Source organism: Podarcis liolepis (assembly GCF_965112155.1).
Source record: "Podarcis liolepis genome assembly, chromosome: 1".
Lineage (NCBI taxonomy): Eukaryota > Metazoa > Chordata > Lepidosauria > Squamata > Lacertidae > Podarcis > Podarcis liolepis.
Genome location: NC_139554.1, coordinates 58,449,278 through 58,471,777, shown reverse-complemented (window position 1 = coordinate 58,471,777; position 22,500 = coordinate 58,449,278). Strand labels below are relative to the sequence as shown.

General features: G+C 40.6%; 1 protein-coding gene across 5 annotated transcripts in view; it reads left to right on the top strand.

Annotated features, from left to right (window-relative positions):
* The window catches only part of ANO1 (anoctamin 1), a 142,169-nt gene extending 119,669 nt beyond the window's left edge, over positions 1 to 22,500 (top strand). For all 5 annotated transcript variants that reach the window (XM_083463156.1, XM_083463159.1, XM_083463157.1 and 2 more), the window contains 11 exons: positions 969 to 1,043; positions 2,321 to 2,522; positions 3,225 to 3,336; positions 4,518 to 4,575; positions 4,925 to 5,025; positions 5,796 to 5,941; positions 7,877 to 8,029; positions 8,618 to 8,670; positions 12,329 to 12,513; positions 14,742 to 14,847; positions 16,561 to 22,500. In XM_083463156.1, the coding sequence (XP_083319282.1) occupies positions 969 to 1,043; positions 2,321 to 2,522; positions 3,225 to 3,336; positions 4,518 to 4,575; positions 4,925 to 5,025; positions 5,796 to 5,941; positions 7,877 to 8,029; positions 8,618 to 8,670; positions 12,329 to 12,513; positions 14,742 to 14,847; positions 16,561 to 16,821 (1,452 nt within the window). In that variant the 3' untranslated portion in view covers positions 16,822 to 22,500. The remainder of the gene's footprint in view (positions 1 to 968; positions 1,044 to 2,320; positions 2,523 to 3,224; positions 3,337 to 4,517; positions 4,576 to 4,924; positions 5,026 to 5,795; positions 5,942 to 7,876; positions 8,030 to 8,617; positions 8,671 to 12,328; positions 12,514 to 14,741; positions 14,848 to 16,560) is intronic.

Genomic DNA, 22,500 nt, shown 5'->3' with positions numbered 1-22,500 from the left:
TAAAAGGATGGAAGAAGGGAGCCAGTGGATGGATAGGATGGGAGATGCAGTGGTTTCATTCTGTCCTTCTGCTATGGGACTTTTAAAGGAACTACAGCATATCTTAGTTGAGACCGAGCAGCTGTAAACTAATGCAGGCAAGACTGGTTTGAAAAGTATCAAGGCACCATGGCACTGAGATTCCACATCATTGACCATGTTATTGACCATATTTTTCTTGGCAAACACATATCCACACACACATCATGTTTCATGTTGGCCCAGTTCATGCTGTCTTGCCCTTGAGATCATCTGCAGTATATCTGTATATTGTTCCTTATGCTTGCCTCAGTACCAGTTTCCTAAATTTTACCATATTCAGGAAAGTAGCTCCTGTTCCTCTGACTTGGAACAGAAGAGACAAGCCAAATGAGCATACTCCTCGTTTGCATTCTTTAATCAACCTATTTAGTATCACATTCATCTTTTCCCACAAACAATGGATTTTCATGAGTGATGGAACTTTCACAAAGTACCTTAACTTTTCTGCATTGTTATAAACGCGTAGCAATGTTCTGGGGGGGGGGTTCATAGTGGCCAATATAAAATAGACTAAAATAGAGACAGAGATAAATGTGCTTTGACAATCCCAAAAAATCTGTGTTTTTGTAAAAAATAAAATAAAATTGCTTGGCCTCATAACACTGATAAACAAACTAGCTCAATTTGAAATAAATATTGTGATATACTGACCCCTTTATATAGTTGTAGTTAACTGAATTGACTGCACACTGTTCTGATGTTTGCCTCCTAAAATGTTTACTTCCATTCCTGTGTCTTTGCACTACTATCAAGTTATGCATTTGATTGCTTTCCTACACATCAAAGTTTGGATGACCGGCACAAATTAAAAAGAAAATGCTTTTGCCGCTACAGTATATGTGGCTATATTACATCACAGGGTCATTGTGTTTTCTTTCATGCCATAGACTGAAAAAGAAAAACTGACGTGGAAAGATCGTTTTCCAGCATACTTCACAAATTTTGTGAGCATCATTTTCATGGTAAGTATTACCTAGTAAATGTTTATGGTTAAGTGTAATGCAAGATTTTTCAAAGGGTGAGCAAAGCTTCTGTAACATTGGAGAAGGACCAAGCTTCTTGCTGATTTATCTCAAGTCGATTTTTTGGGATGCACTTTCATTATTCAGTTTTTTTCAGTTCATATACTGTGATTTTATAGTTGATAGTCGTGACTACTGTATCATCCCCATTATGAGAACATAAGAAGAGTTCTGCAGGATCATACCAAAGACCTCTGTGGTCCAGCATTCTGTCCTTGCCATGGCCAGCCAGATGCTACCTGAACTCCTGCGTTATTTTTTACAAATAAACATTTGAAGAGGATTGAAACAAATTCTACACACGCACACATAGACCAATACCCCCCCCATCTATGAAATTTCAAAGCCTTTCAGCTAATTATTGGTCATGTTCAGTGGAGTTGTATACGCTTGCTGTTCTTTCTTTTCCACAGTTTATCATGTAGTGTAACTGTGGACATGCTTCTCAGCCATGATTTACCGTATTTTTTTGCTCTATAAGACTCACTTTTTCCCTCCTAAAAGTAAGAGGGAATGTGTGTGCATCTTATGGAGCGAATGCAGGCTGCGCAGCTATCAGAGAAGCCAGAACAGCAAGAGGGATTGCTGCTTTCACTGCACAGCGATCCCTCTTGCTGTTCTGGCTTCTGAGATTCAGAATATTTTTTTTCTTGTTTTCCTCCTCCAAAAACTAGGTGTGTCTTATAGAGCAAAAAATACGGTAGTTATTTCCTTGGCAGTTCAGAATTCCTCTATAGCTTACATGACCTTTAGGTTCACTGTTGATTGAATTACACCACCTTCTGAGAAAAGTGATACAGTAGCATTCAGAAATGGCCTCGATAATCTCAGTTAGGAGCAGCAGTTTTCTTTAAAACCATGGACTGGTTCACACTACCTGCACCACTGACAAAGCATGGCCCACAAATAGGGTTGCAGCAAGGCAGTGCTTCTATAGAGGCACACCTGTGTGAGCTGGTTCCTTTACATGAGAGCTGAATGTTGCCACTGCCATTTTTGCAGTGGTGGCAACCTGAAAAAATGCTACTGCATAGACACACAAAGGACAAATATGATGCATGAATTGGGCCCTAGGACAGAACTATTCCTCTAGTACTTTTCACTGTTAAACATTTCCTTTCAATCCAGATCTGGCCACCCTTTTAACAATTACTGACATCTAGACATTTTTACTGACATTTGCATATTCTTACGACATACTACTTTTGTCTTTCCAGATTGGACTGACATTTGCCATTGTTTTTGGAGTCATAATATACCGAATCTCCACTGCAGCAGCTTTAGCCATCAGCTCCACTCCCGGTGGCCGGTCTAATGTTAGAGTAACTGTCACAGCAACTGCAGTGATTATTAATCTGGTGGTGATAATAATCTTGGATGAAGTATACGGCTGCATAGCCAGATGGCTGACCCAGATTGGTAGGTATAAATCTTAAAAGTTATTTTGACTTAAAGCTACAGTTTCTTCAAATGGCCTGTCTTAAAAGAGCACAATTATTTCACTTTGGCCACACAGCCAAGAACAAAGCATGTCTAGCCAATGATATATATAAAATAATCACTTGCTATTATTACATGAACTTCTTTCAGCAACTAACATTGGTTTGATTATAAAATGGGGAAATGGACTTAGATTAATCAAGAGCCTCTTCACTTGCTATGGAGAACCAAACCATTTTCAGAAGCTGAGTAACGTAATTCATCTTCATTTACAGTCATTGCTTTCTTCATAGGGACAATAAATCAAGACCTGGAAAAAATGAGGTGTCCAGTTATTGCTGAGCATGAACTTCTTAGGGTTTCATCAAACACAGAATTTTCCCTGAGTTACATTTCTTGTGATCAGACCAGGCTGATGTTTCCAATGAATGTAGTCCATACCTAGGCATGACAATGCATGCAGCTCCAGACATGGAGAGGGTTGCTGGAAGCTGGAAGTTTTCTAGTTCCCCCATCACCATACAGACAGGACCATTGGGATGTACCCTTTCTTTTTTAAAAAACAAAAACAACTAAACAGATCAAGAGTAGTCTTCCAAAATCTTAAATCTTAGCAGGCTCTAAAATTTAGCTATTTGAATGCTTTTTTCAAGCACTCTTACATTAATCTTATTTACACAGAGGTTCCAAAAACAGACAAGAGTTTTGAAGAACGTCTTATCTTCAAGGCCTTCCTTTTGAAATTTGTCAATGCCTACACGCCTATTTTCTATGTGGCTTTCTTCAAGGGCCGGTGAGTTATACAAACAGTGAATTCAATACATTTTTCTAGGACCAGTAAGTTGCATAAGGTGAATTAAATGTTTAGCTTAAAGTGTTCAAACTACTACTGACTCTTGAGACCATATACAAGAACCAATGAGTAGCAGGAGAAATTAATTAAATATTTAATAGTTACCTAGGCTGACTCTGAACATTTGTTGAGATAAAGTCAGGGCCCAGGCATGGGAGTGGAAAGGTTACTGGGGCCCAGAGATCCAGCGGAGCATGCCAACAGTATGCACAAAAATGCATACATTAGCATAATATGTGTGTAGAATTGCATATAGTACTGAAAATAACAGAAAAATGCATTGCTTTTAAGCAAATTTTACAGTCAAACCTTGTTTTGTGGATGGGATCTGTTCCAGAGGCCCGTCCGCAAGCCGAAAATGACGCAGGATTTAGCGCTTCTGCGCATCACGATTTAGCACTTATGTGCAAGCTGTGAACCCGGAAGTAACCTGTTCCGGTACTTCCAGGTTTGCTGCAGACATTCATCAAAGTGGACACAAGCGGAGGCGCACACAGAACAAGGTTTGACTGTATTTGCAAAAATGTGTATATTATCCGAAAATTGCAACAAAATGCTGATTAATTTCCATGACTCTACAGAAAATCACAAATTGATGCTGAAATGTGAAGAACCAAACTCAAGTTTACAAAAATGAAAAACTGAGAGAAACAAAAATTGATAAATTCGCCCATTTATATCAGGATCCCTACTCAGTGAGGACTAGGAGCCTATGCCCTGCAGATTATGTAACTGGTTTCAACTAATAAGTCCCACTGGTGGAAGCCCATTCAAGAATATCTACTTGTGCAATGGGGCTTACCCCCTGCCCCCCCCCCCCACTGTCTTCTGCTCCTGCGTGCTCCCCACACACCCGAAAGTGGCTCTGGGATGGGGCAAGAGAACCCCTCAGAACAGCACATGGAGGATAGAGAAGGATGATTATTATTAAATAAGAATCTATAAACAGACAAACAATGCTGAAATTCTTGCCCCAAGAGAACGATTGATGTACCATCCCACTGAATTCCTCCCAAAGATTCTATCTGGATGTATGGGAGATGTTGCAGGAGGAGTGTGACAACTTGCTCCTCTAAAATAGGCAGAAGAAAAGACCAATAATTGTTTCTGAATTTTCCTAGATTCGTTGGCCGCCCAGGAGATTATGTCTACATTTTTCATTCTTTTCGCATGGAAGAGGTAATGGCAGTTCATTTTGTGCATGCTTATTTCTGATCGAGAAAAAAAACAACCATGGTGTGGCTACAAATTTAACCATCTGCACACAGAAGGGCAACATCATTCCACAGAAGGCTTTTGATCCAGCAGAGGGACCCCACTGACAGAAGTGGGGAGAAAGCAGTTTTCACTGATTTTACCTCCACCCCCTGCAGCCACTTCTCACACTGTTCCAGAGGGTCCCCCAGCTTTCAGGAACAGAGTTTAAGAGGCAGTAAGAGGCACAAGGAGGATGAACCAAAGTCTTGATATAAGCCTGTGTTACATTACCTAGATCCCCCTAATCTATGTATCTCTATTTCTCCTTTAGTGTGCTCCTGGTGGTTGCCTAATGGAATTGTGTATACAACTTAGCATTATTATGTTGGGCAAACAGCTGATTCAGAACAATCTTTTCGAAATTGGCATTCCGTAAGTAGCCAAGGACTGAGACCATCTGCTGTGAAATGCTTGCATATCAACTTGAAAATAGAAATGCTATGTTGTTTTTTGGTTTGTCCAAAAGGCAGAAGGCAAGAAGGCAGCTATGCTACATACTATAAAATAACATGAATTTGCTTTATTATACCATTTTCAATATTTATTATTTTGCTTTTCAATCATATGGTTCCTAGAGTGGTATACAACAGAACTTGGACAATAAAAAAGAATTCTGAACCTACAGTGAAAACAAATTAAATTAAATTTTTTTGTTAACAGGTAATAGCAGAAGCTGAAAATAATCCTAAATACTGAAAGAAATGAAGGCCTAGTTCTTACAAAATAGCCTATTAATAATACCAATCTTTGCCATCCTTGGGGACTACAGGTAGTGTGAGAAAGTGTATTGACCTCATCCCATTTACTTTTTCAGATGCCTTGCAAATATTTAGATTGAGGCTTCTGAGGCCTACCCTTCCAATGTACCTCTCAGACAAGGCATCTCTGAAGCTCAAATAAACTTCAGGAAGAGCCCTTTTTGCAACTGTAGACTGGGAGATGAAGCACAGGAGCCTCAGAAGGCACTCATGGAAAGTCTTGTGCACATCTGAGGGACCCTTTCGTTCCCCTGCACAGTCCCCCTATAACTAATTTCGTAATCAGCAAATTCATGATTTTTTGTTTGGTTGGTTTTTTTGGTCTTTTGCTCTTACAAAACTACTGAGACTTTTAAAAGAGTTGCTTTTAATGTTTCCTCTTAGAAAAATGAAAAAATTCATAAGATACTTGAAATCGAAACGACGGCGTCCTGGAGACCACGAGGAATATTTGAAGAAAAAGCAACGCTATGAAGTAGACTATAATCTGGAGCCTTTTGCTGGTCTTACTCCAGAATACATGGAAATGAGTGAGTGAGATTTCAAGTGTTTAAGCTAGGGTTTCAGTTTTTTAATAGCTTACACTGCTACCGTATACAAAGAGTAAGTGAGCATAGAATCGCACCCTTAATCAGTGATAGATGAGTAATGGTCATGGTCAGTTTTAGTGGGTGAATGTGTTTTTTAAATAAATAGACTCAGTCTCAAGGGCAGGATTGATTATTTATAAACTATTTTGGATATGATTTGTTAGCATAAAATGGAATATGTAAGACAAATATTGGAGAGCCTTTTTCTAAGAGTTGAGCAGTCATTCCTTCTTCTACTTGGAATTGTAAATTCTCACATGTTCTTCATACCTCAAAGTGACACCTATAGTGAAGTTCTGAAACTATGCAGAATTGTGTACATCTGAACTACAGCCTAAACACCCTTTGCCCTGGGCTGGTGGAGTTATGATTTGGATTGAGCAAAGGCTCCCTGCCAGCACTGCAGGGAGAGGGAGAGGTTGAGGCAATTGCCTTGCAGAACTATATCCAGTGCTTTAAATTTGTGATTATAGCAGATCATGGTGAAACCATGTGAAACATGGATGCTGCAGGTTCAGAACAAAGAGCCATTTAGTACAACACTTTGTCTTCAAGATTACAAACAGATGCTTTTGGAAGGCTACTAAGCAAAACATGGTGAATTCTGTCATCTCCATGTTATCCACTCACTGAACTCCTTATATTTGTACCTCATTCTCTCTCCAAAAGTTATCCCAAACTGGCTGACAACATCAAACAGAAACAAATACAATTAACACCAAAAGGCAAAAATGTGAACAATTACCTGACAATAAAAATGCCTTCAATAAACTTTCAAGAGATCACCAATTCAATTAACAGTATATAACTCATAAATATGTCAACAAACATGTTATTTGGATGGTGTTGGTACAACATTTGACCATGACCAAAGGGACTGATAGAGGCCACTGCAAATAGACACCATGTGAGATTTTTAAAAAGTAAATCCCTGGTTTGGAAGATCATTCTCTTTTTTTATATATAAAATTTTTATTGGTTTTTCAACATTTATGTAAACACAAACAATACACAATACAAACAAACAAACACATAAACACACAAGTATAATTTCAAATCTTTTTTTTTCTTAAACCCTACTTCACCAACTTCCCCGTACCTCCCCTTTCTGCATCCCTATTTCCAAATTTATTTCAGCAAATCCTTCCCCTTAAATTTATCTAATTTTCCCTTGTTCTTCTCTTTTACTTGATCTTTTATATCTGTAATCCCCTTTTTTCTATAACCTCAACATTTTAGCACTCATTAATTTTACAATATTTCTTGAGATGAATTTTGAATTTCTTGCAATCTTCTTCCGCCGTCTTTTTCCCTTGGTCTCGGATTCTGCCAATCATTTCAGCCAGTCCCATATAGTCTATCACCTTCATCTGCCATTCTTCCAGAGTGGGTAGCTCCTGTGTCTTCCAATACTTTGCGATGAGAATTCTTGCTGCTGTAGTAGCTTGGAAGATCATTCTCAGTCCATAATTAAGCAGACCTCTTTCCATTCCAAGCTACACTAATTAGCCCAGAGCATTTGTAGTTTTCATGTACCAGTTGTTGGTTTTCTAAAAACTGCCAGCCGTTTAAACTTTGAAATCTATTTTTATACAATATGTGATCCTGTTTTTTCGCTGAAATAAAGGTTATTATATCCCCCTACAAAGAAAGTTGCTATCTCATGAAGTTCTAGAAAACATAAACCAGCAGGCAGCCTACTGTAGGCTAACATTACAGGGTCAGCACCTTCCTATATTCATATGCATATGATCTGAGAATATTGTGGTTTCAGTAGTTAGCACTGGCTGTTTGTGGGGAGCTGTTTCCAAAAATACATTCCATCTAGAACAGCATAATATGCAAACTACAGTGTGTTTTCTTTTTAATTTTCAGTCATCCAGTTTGGGTTTGTAACCCTGTTTGTTGCATCTTTCCCACTGGCTCCCTTGTTTGCGCTCCTGAACAACATCATTGAAATACGTCTGGATGCAAAGAAGTTTGTTACTGAGCTTAGAAGGCCAGTTGCAGTAAGAGCAAAAGATATAGGTAAGTAGTTCACTAACAGCACAGTAACTAGTTAATATTATTCCTTATTTATGTCACTTTGCCATATGTGATGGATGAGGCAGGACTCTTATTTTAGTTTTGTGTTTTAAATTTCAATCCTCCTTTATTCTACTAGGGAAATTCATGTCTACTAACTGCATAAGGTGATGAGATGATGACACTGGTGGTGAAGATGATACTTTAGTCAACGTTTCAATCCCAGAGCAGGGATCAAATAAATAAAATAATAGAAATATATCTATATGCGGAAAATTATCTATATATGCACACATGCACAAACACACAAATGGACAAAGTGTAAACAAATGGACAACTCCATCACTAAACTAAATAGCAATAAGAACAACAATTAGGGAATTGAAGCAGGATCTCACATATGGAGCAGAGTGTATGAGACAATACATATGGCAGAAGATAGTATTTAGAGTACTTGTGCCCCAAGCTGTTTAGGCTATGGAGATAAAAACCAGCACCTTGAACTTGTACAGTGATGTTATTTATAGTTATCCATTCTTATGGGTAGCCATTTTAAAGTCTTTTAACCTTCTGCTTGTCTTTTCCCTCCAGGAATATGGTATAATATCCTCAGAGGTGTGGGAAAACTTGCTGTGATCATAAATGTAAGTAATTCTTTGCAAATAGTGATTGATCACGCCGATTCTTAATTTCCTTTCAGTTACTTGGAAATGTTAACATTATAGACATCTAGTGTGGTGTGGAATCTGGAGTAAATCCTCGGTTCAAATTCCCACTCAGCGATTAAGCTCGCTGGGCAGCCATGGGCAAATCACTGTCAAAGTTTTGTTGTGAGTCTAATATCTTGCTCTGATTTATTTAATTACCTTGCCCTACCCTATTTCAGCTTTCATGGAACAAAAATAAAGAAACTTTTAATCTCAATTTCACAAGCTTTCTTTTGAAACACAAATAATATAAGTCACTTTTATAACTTTCGAAACTTTTATTAACAAAGGACTATTTATCAGTAAAGTATGGTAACGATTTTCCTGACACTGCTGTTGTTTAGTCTTCCCACTCAGGCAGATAGTTTTTCATGTGAAGCAAGTTCTATAGAGCAGGTGGGAAGCTGAGAGAGAAAGTGTGAGCTGCTCTTTAGCACATGTCAGCCCAATTTTTATACTTCTTGACTGTTGGCTGCTACCTGGAGGCTTCCAAGTCAGTGGAATTTAGAGCACATGTGTCTTCTCTGTTTAAAAATAATAATAATAATAGATCTCATTTTCCTCTCTGAGGACACTTTTCCTGCTTTTTCATAATTCTTATAGCAACCTCTTCAACAATGACAAATGTCATTTTTTTGTTCCTCTGACTCACCCTACCCTATTTCAGCTTTCATGGAAGAAAGCAGACATTTATTGTTCTGCATATTGTCTCATACTCCCCTTTCCCAGGCACAGGGCAGAGTTTCAATTTCCTTTGCAAAAGACAGTGAGCTCATCTTGTTGCAGTATTCTATTCGCACTTTTTACATATGTACAGTTGTACATTGCAAATGTGATTAGGCCTTACAGAAGCATATAAGCAACCATATTGGTAGGCGGTGTGACCCAAAAGATTGCCTGCTTCCTGAGACTGCCTCCCCTCACAAACTTCTTAGACCCTGCACCAAATCTGACCAAACTTCTTTCCATTCCTATCCTACCAGGTGAGTGCAGCTCTCATTCCAGATACCTGAAGCAACCAGTTGCCCAACAGTGACTCTTTTCATCTCATGTCTAACACCTGCTTCTTAAAGGCAATAGCCCAGGGGTCAGCAAACTAAGGGCCGCGGGCCGGATCAGGCGTAATTGCCTTCAGGATCTGGCCTGCGGACTGTCTGTGGATTGGCATGAGGATTCTGTTCGTTCGGCCTGCACCAAAAAATTTTCTGCGCCATTCCATTTCCCCACACACACCCCCACACACACCGCGGCAGAGCCTCCTCCCTCCCTCCTCCTGGCTTCTCCCCACCCTGCCTAGAAGACGAAGGGGGCTGGGCTGAGCTGGCTGAGCACCATTTTAAGCAGCCCCTCTCTGGAGCCAGTCCTTTCACACCGCTCATCTTTCCTCCACCGCTGCCGCCACCCTGGTGCTCCTGTGGGCCAGAGAGTGGAGCAGACGAGCTTGATCTGCCTACCCATGAGAAGAAGCAGCGGTGGTGGTGGTGGCGGTGGCAGCCCCAGGGAAGGTAAGGGCTGGGGGTGGGAAGGAGGACTACTTGCCCCCCCCTTGCCTCTTCTTCCAGCTCCCCCCCCCCCGTGCCGCTTCTCCGGCCCGCCACAAGGTCTGAGGGACAGTGGACCGACCCACGGCTAAAAAAAATTGCTGATTCCTGCAATAGTTGTTAAAAGGGGCAAGCAGGAGAATTGTTGAAAACATAACTGACCTAGGTTGTATGTTCTGTATTATGTGTCTTACTTCTTTTAAAACATCTCAACAAAACTAGTTACAATCATTAGGCTTTTCATGTTTAGAAAAGGCCATGTGGCCCAGTGGGCCAGTCCGTTTTATCTTGATGCATCTAATAGCCCTGTTAAAATGGATGTTTTTGTGTAATCGTTTATTTATAGAGTTGGTTTGTCTTCAGTTCTTTGCCACGCTTTAAAGGGCATCCCAAGAGTCTTTCGAAGCTCGCATAATTCAGCTGGCATTTGTTGTAGTTGGAGTAGAGGAAAACACTGCAATGTAAAATAACTTAAGAGATCACCAAACAATGATTTAATAACATACTAGCGGGATGTCCACCAAATAGTTAGGAATATAATTAGGAAGGCAAGTGCCATGCTCAACTTCTATTTCCAGCTGACTTTGCCCACCCTTTTCTCTCTGGGTGCCTGCTTCCTCTCTTTCTGGTCCTTCAAGGAGTCACGGCCATATTTGCATCTTTATGTGAGGCCCTTACCTCCTTCCCTTTCCCCCTTCAGATGTGGCCCATCCCTGTAGCCTTGTGTGTAAGATGCTCATCCAGTGATGGAAAAATATGTGAAACTGTGGAATAGAAATAGGCGAGAAAGTCTCCCTACTTCTGCCACTCTTGCACTGTCTCCCAGTTGTGCTCAGTCAGAAGCTGTGTCGGTTGATGCTCACCTCTGTGTGTCCACATTCATTCTTGACTTTTTGCTTCCAAGCTTGTTAAGCACAACATTCTTTGTCCTTTTCCTTAAAGTGATATGTGTCAGTTATTAAGCTTCCAAATGGGTCTGAGTGTGGAATCGGTACATTGGATTCGGAAGCCACTGATGGAGAAAGCTAGGAGAAAACAGCAATATTCCCTTATGACAAAAATGGGGAACCTGTGGTCCTCTAGGTGTTGCTTGGCTGCAACTCTTATTGTCCCCGTCCATTGGCTACGCTGGCTGTGGCTTTAGTCCTCCAGATGTCCAAGAACATCTGGAGGACCACAAGTTCCCCACTCCTGCTTTCTAAGAATCCTTTGGAAAAGGATTATTTGGGCCCCGAGCAAATGACTATATGTTCCCCAAATGCTCCCCAGCCCCCGCTCAATTTTCTGGTAGTCCCTCTTGTTCTCACACCAGCAAATCTAATTATATAAGATTTATTAATATTATAAAGGACCAAAAATGTTGGTACATTTTTTAACGTTTGAGTCTTCCTGGATGGAATGTTTTCTGGTCTTTTTAAACAACTACTGTGTGTCATCCCCTTTATGGTATGGACATTCATTATTGTTTGACAAGATTATAATAAATTTAGGTGCCCTTGATTTGTAGCATCTGCCTAGGCTGACCCAAACTGCTATTACTTTCAGACCACATCAGTGCAAAGTGGTTCAAATGGCTCACTGCACACAACAACGAAAGCAAGAGGGGATTCTTAAACATACACTCCCCTTAATGCCTTAGTAAATAATAATAATAATAATAATAATAATAATAATAATAATAATAATAATAATAATATGTGGATATAGAACCAGAGAGAGCAGAGCACTGCAAATGTTGCACTTATACTGAAAGCAGAACCATATTGAAATTAGAAAACAATGAAGGACCTGTTTTTTATTGTCCACATGATGTTATGTCCTCAGCCAACCTCAATTGCTCATTCTCAATTTGCTGCAGTTCTAGAGTTCGAATATCAAAACTTCTATGGAGTGAAGAAAATCATTAATCTGCGGATTATGGCCTGAAACCAGCCTGATTTATAGCAGTCCATCTGCTCATAAGCCCAACTGGGGGAGGAGACAGTTGAGTTTGGTTATGAAATCAGTCAAGCATTGCCTGAATATTGCGCTCATTGTTTACTCTTATGGCTTAGGCATTTGTGATCTCATTCACATCTGACTTCATTCCACGCCTCGTGTACCTGTATATGTACAGTGAAAGTGGCACCATGCATGGCTTCGTGAACCATACGCTATCCTATTTTAATGTCAGCGATTTTCAAGATGGAACAGCTCCAAATGACGCTATGGAGCTTGGCTACCCAGTCCAAATATGCAGGTACATACTGTTATTTCCTTAAAAGAGATTTTCCCCTGGGATGTTGACCCATTCATGCATCTCAGAAGGACTCATATTTAAGTTTCCATGTATTTAGGTTGTATGTATTTGAACATGGATTTGTGGCTACCACCTTCCATCTGCATACAAATCTTCCTTCTGTGTATATCCACGATCTCGTCTCAGTTGTCATGGTCTGAGCCATACCATTTCCTTTCCTTGACACCTTTCTCGAAGCTTGAAAACTGTCGACTTCAGAGCTTCTCCAGCTCTCCCCATAGCTATGGCCCATAAGAGTGCCCCTGAGGCCTTGATGTGATCTCATTTCCTCCCATTGCCCTGCCACCCAAGGAAGAATAACAAAGCTGTCTAAAACTACCCCCCTTCGCTGTGAAGCATTTCTAGTTAGTAGCGTCCACACTAACAACCCCAGCCTGTTAGAGGACACATACCAGAACTAGTCATTATCCACAGGACTCCTCCATTTGTTTAACACCCACCAAACACAGAGGCCTGTGTGAGGACCTGCTTTCCCACAGCCTTTGCATGAAAAGCTACGGCTGCTGCTTACTCCCCTTTGTCTTTATGACTGTTTTATAGCTCAACCTTTCAAATACACAATACAGCTCAGCTACTCGAGGCTCTACTTACTACTGTAGCACCTAGTCCTGTAATCAAAGAACACCCAGAAAGCTTGTTAGCTTGCATGGTCAATGCTTTAAGACTACTGAACAGGCCCCGTCAACCTCAGAACATATATCCATAATCCTATTACCGTTGGATATGCTTTTGGCTTCTGGTCCAAAGACTGGAATCTGAAGATCTAAACCAGAGACTAGACTGTTCTGTCTCATTAGTTATCCCAGTAACATGCATTGTTGAAAATATAATGGTCAACTTCACGTGTGCTAGAACAAACTCATGACCACACAAGCTTCGCCCATTTCCTGTGCCAATCTGAACTTCTAAGCCACAGTGCTCCTTTTGATTAGGTCCCAAACCCAAATGTAATCTCCTGCCGTAAGCATCCCACATAATCTCTCCAGGATTACGTGCAAGCCACTCAGGGCTATCAAAGCTAGCACCCCTTCCTTCCCTGCACCAAAATATATCTTCCACCCCACACACCCTGCTATCTCTGGTGTCACTCATCTCCTAGGACAGGGGGTGGGGAGCCTATGGTCCTTGCGATGCTGCTGGACTCCCAACATCCCAGACCATTGGCTGTGCTAGCTAAGGATGGTGGGAGTTGGAGTCCAGAAAATCTAGAGTGCAAAAATCTGCACTCCTGGGCCTCAAGGCTTCATTGTACCTTCGTGCTCATGACATAGGAGGGCTGAGAACACCTTCCAATATACTGCACAACTCCTGGTCAATATACTGTACTAAAATTGCTAGGAAGCTTCTCCCTGGCCTCCAACCCAATCATTTTAAAAAGTTGTGTTAACCCTTTTGCCCCACAGCAAATCTTTTCCTGGATAAGATTTCCATTTGGAGCCAGCTCTTCCTATTTTAAAATGGGAGATGGTTTATTTGTTTTATTACATATTTTGCTTCAGTCCATCCAATGAGGCAGCGCTTTATGCCTTCCCCAACTGGTGGCTGAAGAAGGCAGGAATGAGTCCCAAAGGGTCTCTGCCTACTTTCTTATTGCAAGTCTCATAGGACTTCGGGTGATAAGGGCTCCATATCATTTCTTCACCACCCCACCAACCTGCATCCTTTCCCCCTACCCTAATTTGCACTTACAGTAGATGGAATATGCAGGGGAGGGCTAATGGCAAAGTTAGGTCTATTACCAACATGATAACATCACTTAATAGGCATCAGCCTACTTTTAGTTTTAGAAATCGCTCAAAATTCTCTTTTTGAAGGATCCAATTGTGATTGGTTTTCTCACAAATCAACCCGGACTATTACATAGATAACTGGTGATAATAACATGTATTTTGAGGCTTGCATGGAATAAGCCCTTTCTGTTCAAGAAATGCCTATGCTCACTCTCACACACACATACGTACGCAAAACATACATGCACGCACTTTTTCTCAGCATCTCTAAGAAGGCTACAACTGAAATATTAAGCAACACCAACAGGTGGATATGATAAGGGTACAACAAAGCAACAAAACTTTGGCAAAGTTTCATGCTTTTTGCAAGAGCCATACTGTGTATATTCAGTCGAGATCCCCATCTTGAATATACTGACTCTCAGTTCTGCTTTTCAGATACAAAGATTACCGAGATCCCCCATGGTCTGAAACTAAATATGATATTGCAAAGGATTTCTGGGCTGTGCTAGCAGCAAGACTAGCATTTGTAATAGTGTTTCAGGTAAAGTATATCCCAAAATTATTTAAGGTGGCTCTGTATTAACAGACAGAGCTTGGAAAAGAGAATACTGTGTTAATATGATATAACCTAATACACATATCTTAGACACAGGGGTCTGACATGCCATCTTCACATCCCAGTTCTAATTAAATCCTAACATTTATTAAACCCAAGCATTTAGCACCCACATATCGATAACAATATTATCTGGACCCATTTTACTCTGGCTCCAGGTCTGGTTTTGTCACCAAAATAGCCCTAGTCATGTTTATCAGGAGAGAAATGGGGAGAATGAAACCCTCCAAGAGTACTCATTGATACGAGGAGTCACTGTATAGCTAGATGACATCTGGGGCAGCTTATGCCCAATTTTGACTGTTGTGCCAGCAACAACTGTTCTTGAACCAGGATAGCCTGGTGCCAGTAACCCATGCTCTGGTGACCTGTTTGTACTAGGTCAAGTGCTCCACATGGGACTTCCATTGAAGATGGTCTGTGACTGCCAGATTGGGTCATGTGTCACCTGTCCTAGCATTGCCTTGGCTTCTTGTAAAGCCACCAGTTCCAATTCAACGTGTTGGTAATCACAAAGCCCTTAATAGCTCAGAGTCTAAGTATGTAAAAGACCACTTCCTCCAATACCAACCAGACAAGGCCTTAAGATCAATGGTTGAGGCCTTGCTTGTAGTGCCACCAATGGAGATAGATGGGGGGGCGGGCGGTAGGCCACAGCATGACCTTGCTCTTTGGCAGCATCCCTACTATCAAATCCCCCCCCCCCAATGAAGGATGATTGTCACAAACATTGCCATCATTTTAATACATTTTTGTTGGCCAGGCATTTTGTACTTGAAGGGGTGGTACATTTAGCAGCTAGAATGATGTATTTGAAATGTGCTTTGATAGTTTTGACTTTAGTAGTGTTTGAATTATGTTGTTTTATTTGTTGGTATTGGGTGGCTGCCCTGGGCTCCTTTTGGTGGGATGGGGGAGGACGGGATAAAAAAAGAGTAAATAAATAAATTCTCTGAACCAATATTTGTTGAATTTGACTCTCTATGAGTTGAGGGCCTAAGTATTACCACTTCCCACCAGGAAATTCATTTCTGAGAAAGAAAAGGTACATGTGTTGTAACATACAAAGAGTGTTACATGTGTTTTCTGCTACAGATGTATTAGATCAGGCAGATGTTGGCCATGTGACCAGAGAAGCCAGGGAGGAAAACCGTGTGTGTCCTTAATGTGTCACAAAACAGACTTTTTTACTTTTTCTTTCTTAATCTTCATATATAAAAAGTGACATTTAGAAAAGGAGAGTTGCATGCAGTCAGACACTGGGGAATTTTATTCATGACAGGCTGGTTTTGTTTGGGAGTGGGCCTTAAATATCTGTGGCCATGTATGCCAGAGAGTTGTAAACTGCACACTAATTTTACATAACTCTGGTTTCTAAATAAATAAAAAAATATGTCTAGCATATCCGTCCTAATTGTAGAAGTAATTCCCATTGATTTCAATCAAGGTTGCTTCCAAGCAAGCTTATTTAGGAACATGATTTAGGACACAATCTACTCAAAGTTAACCAATGTTTATGTTCCGCAGACTTCCATGGGGCAAATTTTTGCAAATAATGAGCTCTCCGTTGTAATAATTGGGACTTCAAAGTGCTTACTTTTGTCTGCTAACATTGGCTCTGAAATTCTTATTTTTCAGAACTTGGTCATGTTTATGAGTGACTTTGTGGACTGGATTATCCCAGACATTCCCAAGGACATCAGTCAGCAAATTCATAAGGAGAAAGTTCTGATGGTGGAAGTCTTCATGAAAGAAGAACAGGGAAAGCTGCAGCTGCTAGAAAACTGGGGGGGCAAGGAGAAAAGAAAAGGTGAAAACTGTAACAACCATAGCCCCAGATCGTCAATGAGCCATAGAGGGAGTGCGTCTTCCATTCATTCATGCCATGTTGAAGTGTAGAAGAGGAAGTGGTTTTATTCCGGGGCATTCCACTCATAAGCAAGCCACTATTTAAAGGATAGGACTTGATTCTTTAACAGCCTGGTGCATGTTTAAGCATATGCAACCATTTTGCTTATATCTATGTAAGAAATTACGTTCTTACAAAAATGGAGGACCATATTCTGTTTCTGACAAGGATCTTTTGGGGGTTTTATTTGCACAAAAAGCAATGCAGGGATATTTTTTTTTACATATATCTATATTTCATGGTTAGCTTATAACTATCACTGTTTTTATATTTTAAGAAAATAGAACAGGTAGGCTATTCTCTTGGGAATTTTACTTTAGCTTATTTATTGAAAAATGGCTGAGGGTTTTGAATAACTAGAGGCTCCCCATTCCTGATAAGCTGTATGGGAGCTTTACAGTTTGCAAAGCAAATAAAGAGCATCCTGTGGAGTTCTTCCTTGCAAGACAGAGGAAGAAAAACTGTGCTTCAATCTGCTGGCCTTTTTTGCAAGCAGAAATCCTGTTGTGTTTCCTGGGCTCTATGCTGAACATGCAATATTTTCTCTTAAGCAAAAGCAGTGGCAAGAAGATTTTGTTTCTCATCTGGGGCTCACGCCTTGGGTAGAGTCCAATTCATCACTTCACTCACGCCAGTGAACAAAATGGTGGGGCCATCAGCCCAGCACTACTGAGAGCAGTTTGTTTGAATATCTTTCATTCCTTCTGAGGTGAAAGATGAAGGATTTGTGAAAAGGGCATTTATGTTTAGTAATCCAGAGTGTCTAAGTGCACATTCCAGAGGGGGTCCAGAGGACAAGAAAGAATATTAGCAACAGCACAATTTCCCCAAGCACTGAGGGGCCTTTTTTCAAAGTGCCCTGAATTAAAGAGCACACACACAGCTGCTAGCAAATTGCACTGCCCTCCACAAACCTAGGAACCTAGTTGCTGAAGGAATATGTTAAACAAACTTATTCCCCAAGCAATTACGTTCACAGGTCATCCTGCTCAGTGTAGCTGGACATCCCATCTTTGATTACATCTTATACTTCCAGATACCACAGCCACCTATCATTTCACTGACCAGAGCATCGTAACTCAAAGCACCGTTCAGTTCAGCAGTTACGATGACTCAGCTGCCCAGTTCCCTGACAAAGGTATCCAAATATTGTTCTCTGCCACTTTCCAGCTTCTCTGCTGCTTTCATTTCTCTCACTCTTATCAAAGGGTTGGAGCATCTTCTCTATGAACATTTGAGGCTTTGGTTTTTTGTTTGTTTGTTTTTTTACTAAATTGGGATATCTTATACAATTGTGACTGGCACGAGGGGGAAGAGAGAGAGAGATTTCTCCCTCATAATATTCAGGGTCACTCAATGAAATTAACAAGCAGCATGCTCCGAAGAGATATTAAGAAAGTACTCTTTCACACAATTGTTTCTTTGTGTGACAGCTTGTAATTCCTGTCGGCTCCAAAGAGACAGGGGGAGGGAGTGTGGAAGGAGTAGGAATGAATGGCAGAAAGGGAGAATCAGCAAATGAAATGCATGAGGAAGAGTGCATAGCGGGCTGAGTTGAGGGAAGAAGAGCCCATGCGAGCATGCGCTGGGCCAAGGGTGTCCCTCTGCAAATATAGTATAGATGTTATTCCTGAGAATCCTTGAGGATTTATTTTTTTAAATCAAGTTTAAGATCAACAGTGCAATCCTATGCATGTTACCTGGGAAGTAAATTTTCCCATGTAAGTACATATAGGACTGCAACTTAATATTACCTTTGGCGTTTTGGTGAAGTGGGGATAATAGAACTCAAGTTCTAAGCCATGTTTTGGACCAGATATTTCCACCTACAATGATTGTGTGGATGAAAATAGTCCTTTTAATTTTTCTAGCTTTTAGGACTCTATGTCCACTTTCGACATACAGAGCAACAGCCCCAAATACACTCTTCTCTGAGGTTACTATAAAGTTTACATTATGATGATGTTCCACCTATTCTGCCCATTCCAGAATTTCTGATGTGCCTACTATTTATTTTTTTAACATCAGGCTCTCCAGTTCCCTCATCTTGTGTCGGAGGCTTCTAGGCATCAGCATATAAATACTTCCATGTTGCATCTCCTGCCAAATCCCCTTTTTGTGTTCAGTTTTCCCTATGACCCTATCGAGTGCCATGCAGAAAGAAATAAGCCCGGGTTGCCTTTGCAAGTCTACCATGCACAAATTGTTCTGGACACTTCAAAGTCGAACAAATCCTTCTACGAACACCTAGCTAGCCCTCATTTGCAATTGTCACTTTACAGTTTGTACTGGGATACGGACAGCCAAGTACAAGATATGCACGCCTCTCATCACATCTGAAGGGCATGTATGTGTAAAATTTAGTGCATGCCTCTTTAAAATAACAGCAACTGGGAGCAGATCACATGGACGTCCTTCAGACTTGATAGTAACGGTTAGCATTTATACGGCACTTTCCAGAGTACAAAAAATCTTCAGGTACATTATGTTGTGGAAAATGTGATGAGTAGCAAGTATACTTTTTGTATGCCATCTGCAAAATGTAAAGGGATTTTTAAAAACAAAAAACCTGTTGCTGATCCCCAACAAGTAACACTTGCTACTTCCTACAGGCTGAGGGCCCAACAGCCTCATCTGGGTCTTTTTGGCAACCTATCTCCATCTCCTGGGATGGAGAAGAAAAGAAATGGGAGAATCTGTTTAGTGGCTGCTAAGCAACCATCACATGCCCTCCCTACAATTTGCAAGCGTTTGGCAACGAATGGCACTGGTGACGGGGTTTGGGCAGCCAAGGCACATGACAACATTCCTTCCAATGTCAGCCTCCAGGGAAAGTAACCCAAGAGGAAGCTCCGGATAACAAGTCCGAGAGCTAGAACATACCTGCCAGGTCCATCTGCTCCACAGTTATATCTAGTGTCAGGCCTAATGCTTAGGATACGATTGCTCCAAAAATATGGCATCCTCAATAGATAGCCCCAGTGATACAGGTGGACACAAAGATGAAAGTAGAATCAAAAGGGCAAGCACCCTGAGCAGACCCCCCCCCTCTTAATTTTGCCCCATATACATGAAAAGTCTTTAAATTTATTTATTACGTGTGTTCTTGGCAGGGCACCAGCTCCCTCTTGATCTACACCTTCTACGCATATCTTGAGCAAAACCAACAAAGCAAAATATAGAACGTTTGCTTCATGTTACATACAATATGAAATGTTCAGATAACAGTCTTCCTAGTTATGAACTGCAGTGCATCATATCATATATACCAAAAAAAAAATCCTATGCTGTGTAAGTTGAGGATGAAATTTAGTTTTAATAGAGAACAAAAATCAATTTCATCCACAACTGCCAAAGCCTGGTGTTATATTGCAAATTAACTTACTGTATGGTTTGTTGCAAAACCAAATGTCCAAGAGTGTTATATTTCAATTGAAAGAGCATTGTTGCAGAATAATAGAAAATAAAAGCAAAATCATCACATAGTTTTGTAGTACTTATTAGTTTTTATACAAAGTATGCAGCAAACTCATTCTTAAGTATAATTTGTCCGAAACACTCTTTACGTGGAAGTTAACAAAATGTTGTCCAACATGTTTAAAATACCAATCTAACCAAAGATTGTTTTTAATAAAGGGCTTGTTTTTGTTTATAATTGCTGCTTATATATTGAATTGCAGGAATGTCACCTTTTTATATCTAAAAAAACTTGCTTAAAAGTCTGTTACCATTGTAGTCAGCCTTGTCTACCTTTATTGATACAGGATTCACAGAAGACAATAGAAATTTTCTCTCACTTTTACCCTGATCCAACAATGGCCTTTGGCAGCGGTAACATGGGAAAGCATCTGTGCATGTTTATTGGCTATGGATCCTGCTGCCAACCTATAGGTATGGGCTTTGATGTAAATATGCAGGGAGGATGCACATGAGATGCAGAGGTGTTACCCGTTCATGGACATTGCATGTATAACGTGAAAGCAAGTTAACATTCCCATCTGTCCCTTGAAACTGATGGGAGTGTTTCGCCAGATGCCATTTGGGCACTACATTTTCATTGCATATTACTAGTTGTCCACAGCATCTAGCAGAAAATGTTATCTATTGGGCTAGAAAGTCTTGTGTGTGATTGCGAGAACTGCTCATTTTAAAATGTAGTTAAGACACAACCTAAACTACACACCCCAGGTTATGCTAGGACTGGCCAGATGCACAGAGTGATATCCATTATTAGCCACATCCAGAGCAGATGCATTGAAATCTGTGGATTTTATTCCATTGGGTCTATCTAGCATTGGATACCATCCCAAATCCAGAGATCCCTACTTACACATAGTAGAATTCCACCAAACCAGTAGCCAGCTCTTTCAGCTTTTAAATGTTCATCATCTACTCCAGGAGTGGGTAACCTTTGGCCCTCCAAACTCCCATCAGCCCCAGCAAGCATGGCCCATGGCCAGGGATACTGAGAATGATAGTTCAGCAAAACCTGGGGGGGGGGGGCAAGGTTTCCCCATTCATGATCTACTGGACAGAGAGGGAATGTCTGAAAATCAGTTCCATCAAACCCCTTCCCAACCAATGGTCAGTATTTTTAGTATGCAAACCGATGCACAAAATATCAGTGATGAGCCAGCCAGGATAGCACATTAAGTGGTTTTTTGGCAAATGCACAATCTTTCCCCCAGGATCAAACGCTTCTGGGGGTTTTTCCAGCAGAAGCTGGATTTGCACAGGTATGATTGGCTAACACCCCTGTGTCGATCATGAAGTCAACTCCAATGATTTCTTGGAGCAATTTTTAGCGCCTTGAAAAGACGTGGCCCTTTTAGATATTTATTAGATAAATAATTACGCTGCCAAGCAGAGGCATGAGCAGATATATATGAATGAAAATGTGTGTGGCATTAGACCTGGAGGCTGCATGTGTGTTCTTTGAAGAGCAAAATCAAAGCAGCAGAACTCACCTCAGAGGGGAGCAACCTGTACCTGATTCTGTTTGCAGGTGCATCTGTATGCAACCTTCGAGCTGTTAGCATTGACCACCTGTTCAAAGTTCACACAGAGTGCAGGTGCCAGATGGATATTTCCTTCTGCGTTGATGGGACAATATTCAAAAGAGCAATCTACATGAAGGAGGCTGCAGCCCTTTGCACACTTACATGGGAGTTAGTCACACTGAACTCATGGCAGGGACATGATTCCAGAAGCCTATTTACATGTGCAGGTTATGCTTGTTGGATTGGGATGAATATGAGGGAAACAAGGCAGCAGGAACAGATGCAGGAGGTGCCAGCCTCTTCTTCTCCTCATGAGCAAAAAATCAATCCCTTTGTGACTTCCATCTTACTGTTTTTCTCTCTAGGTAGCCTACATTCATGTAAAATGTATCCTGAGCTATTAGTTTAACTAGAAACCAGGATGAATGTACACACCCATAGAAAATGTATATTCCATTTCACGCTCTATCAGCTTGTAATTTTATAAGTACTGTAGATGGATTGCCCAGTTTAGAATTATATGCTGAATACAAGCGACAGGAAATAAATTGTAAAGAGTTATCTTAAAATGTTGTCCTAATACATTCCTGTAAATATTAAGACTATATACTTATAAACATTCATTATTTTGAGATCATTAAATAATAATAAATGCTTTTACTTGTTTTA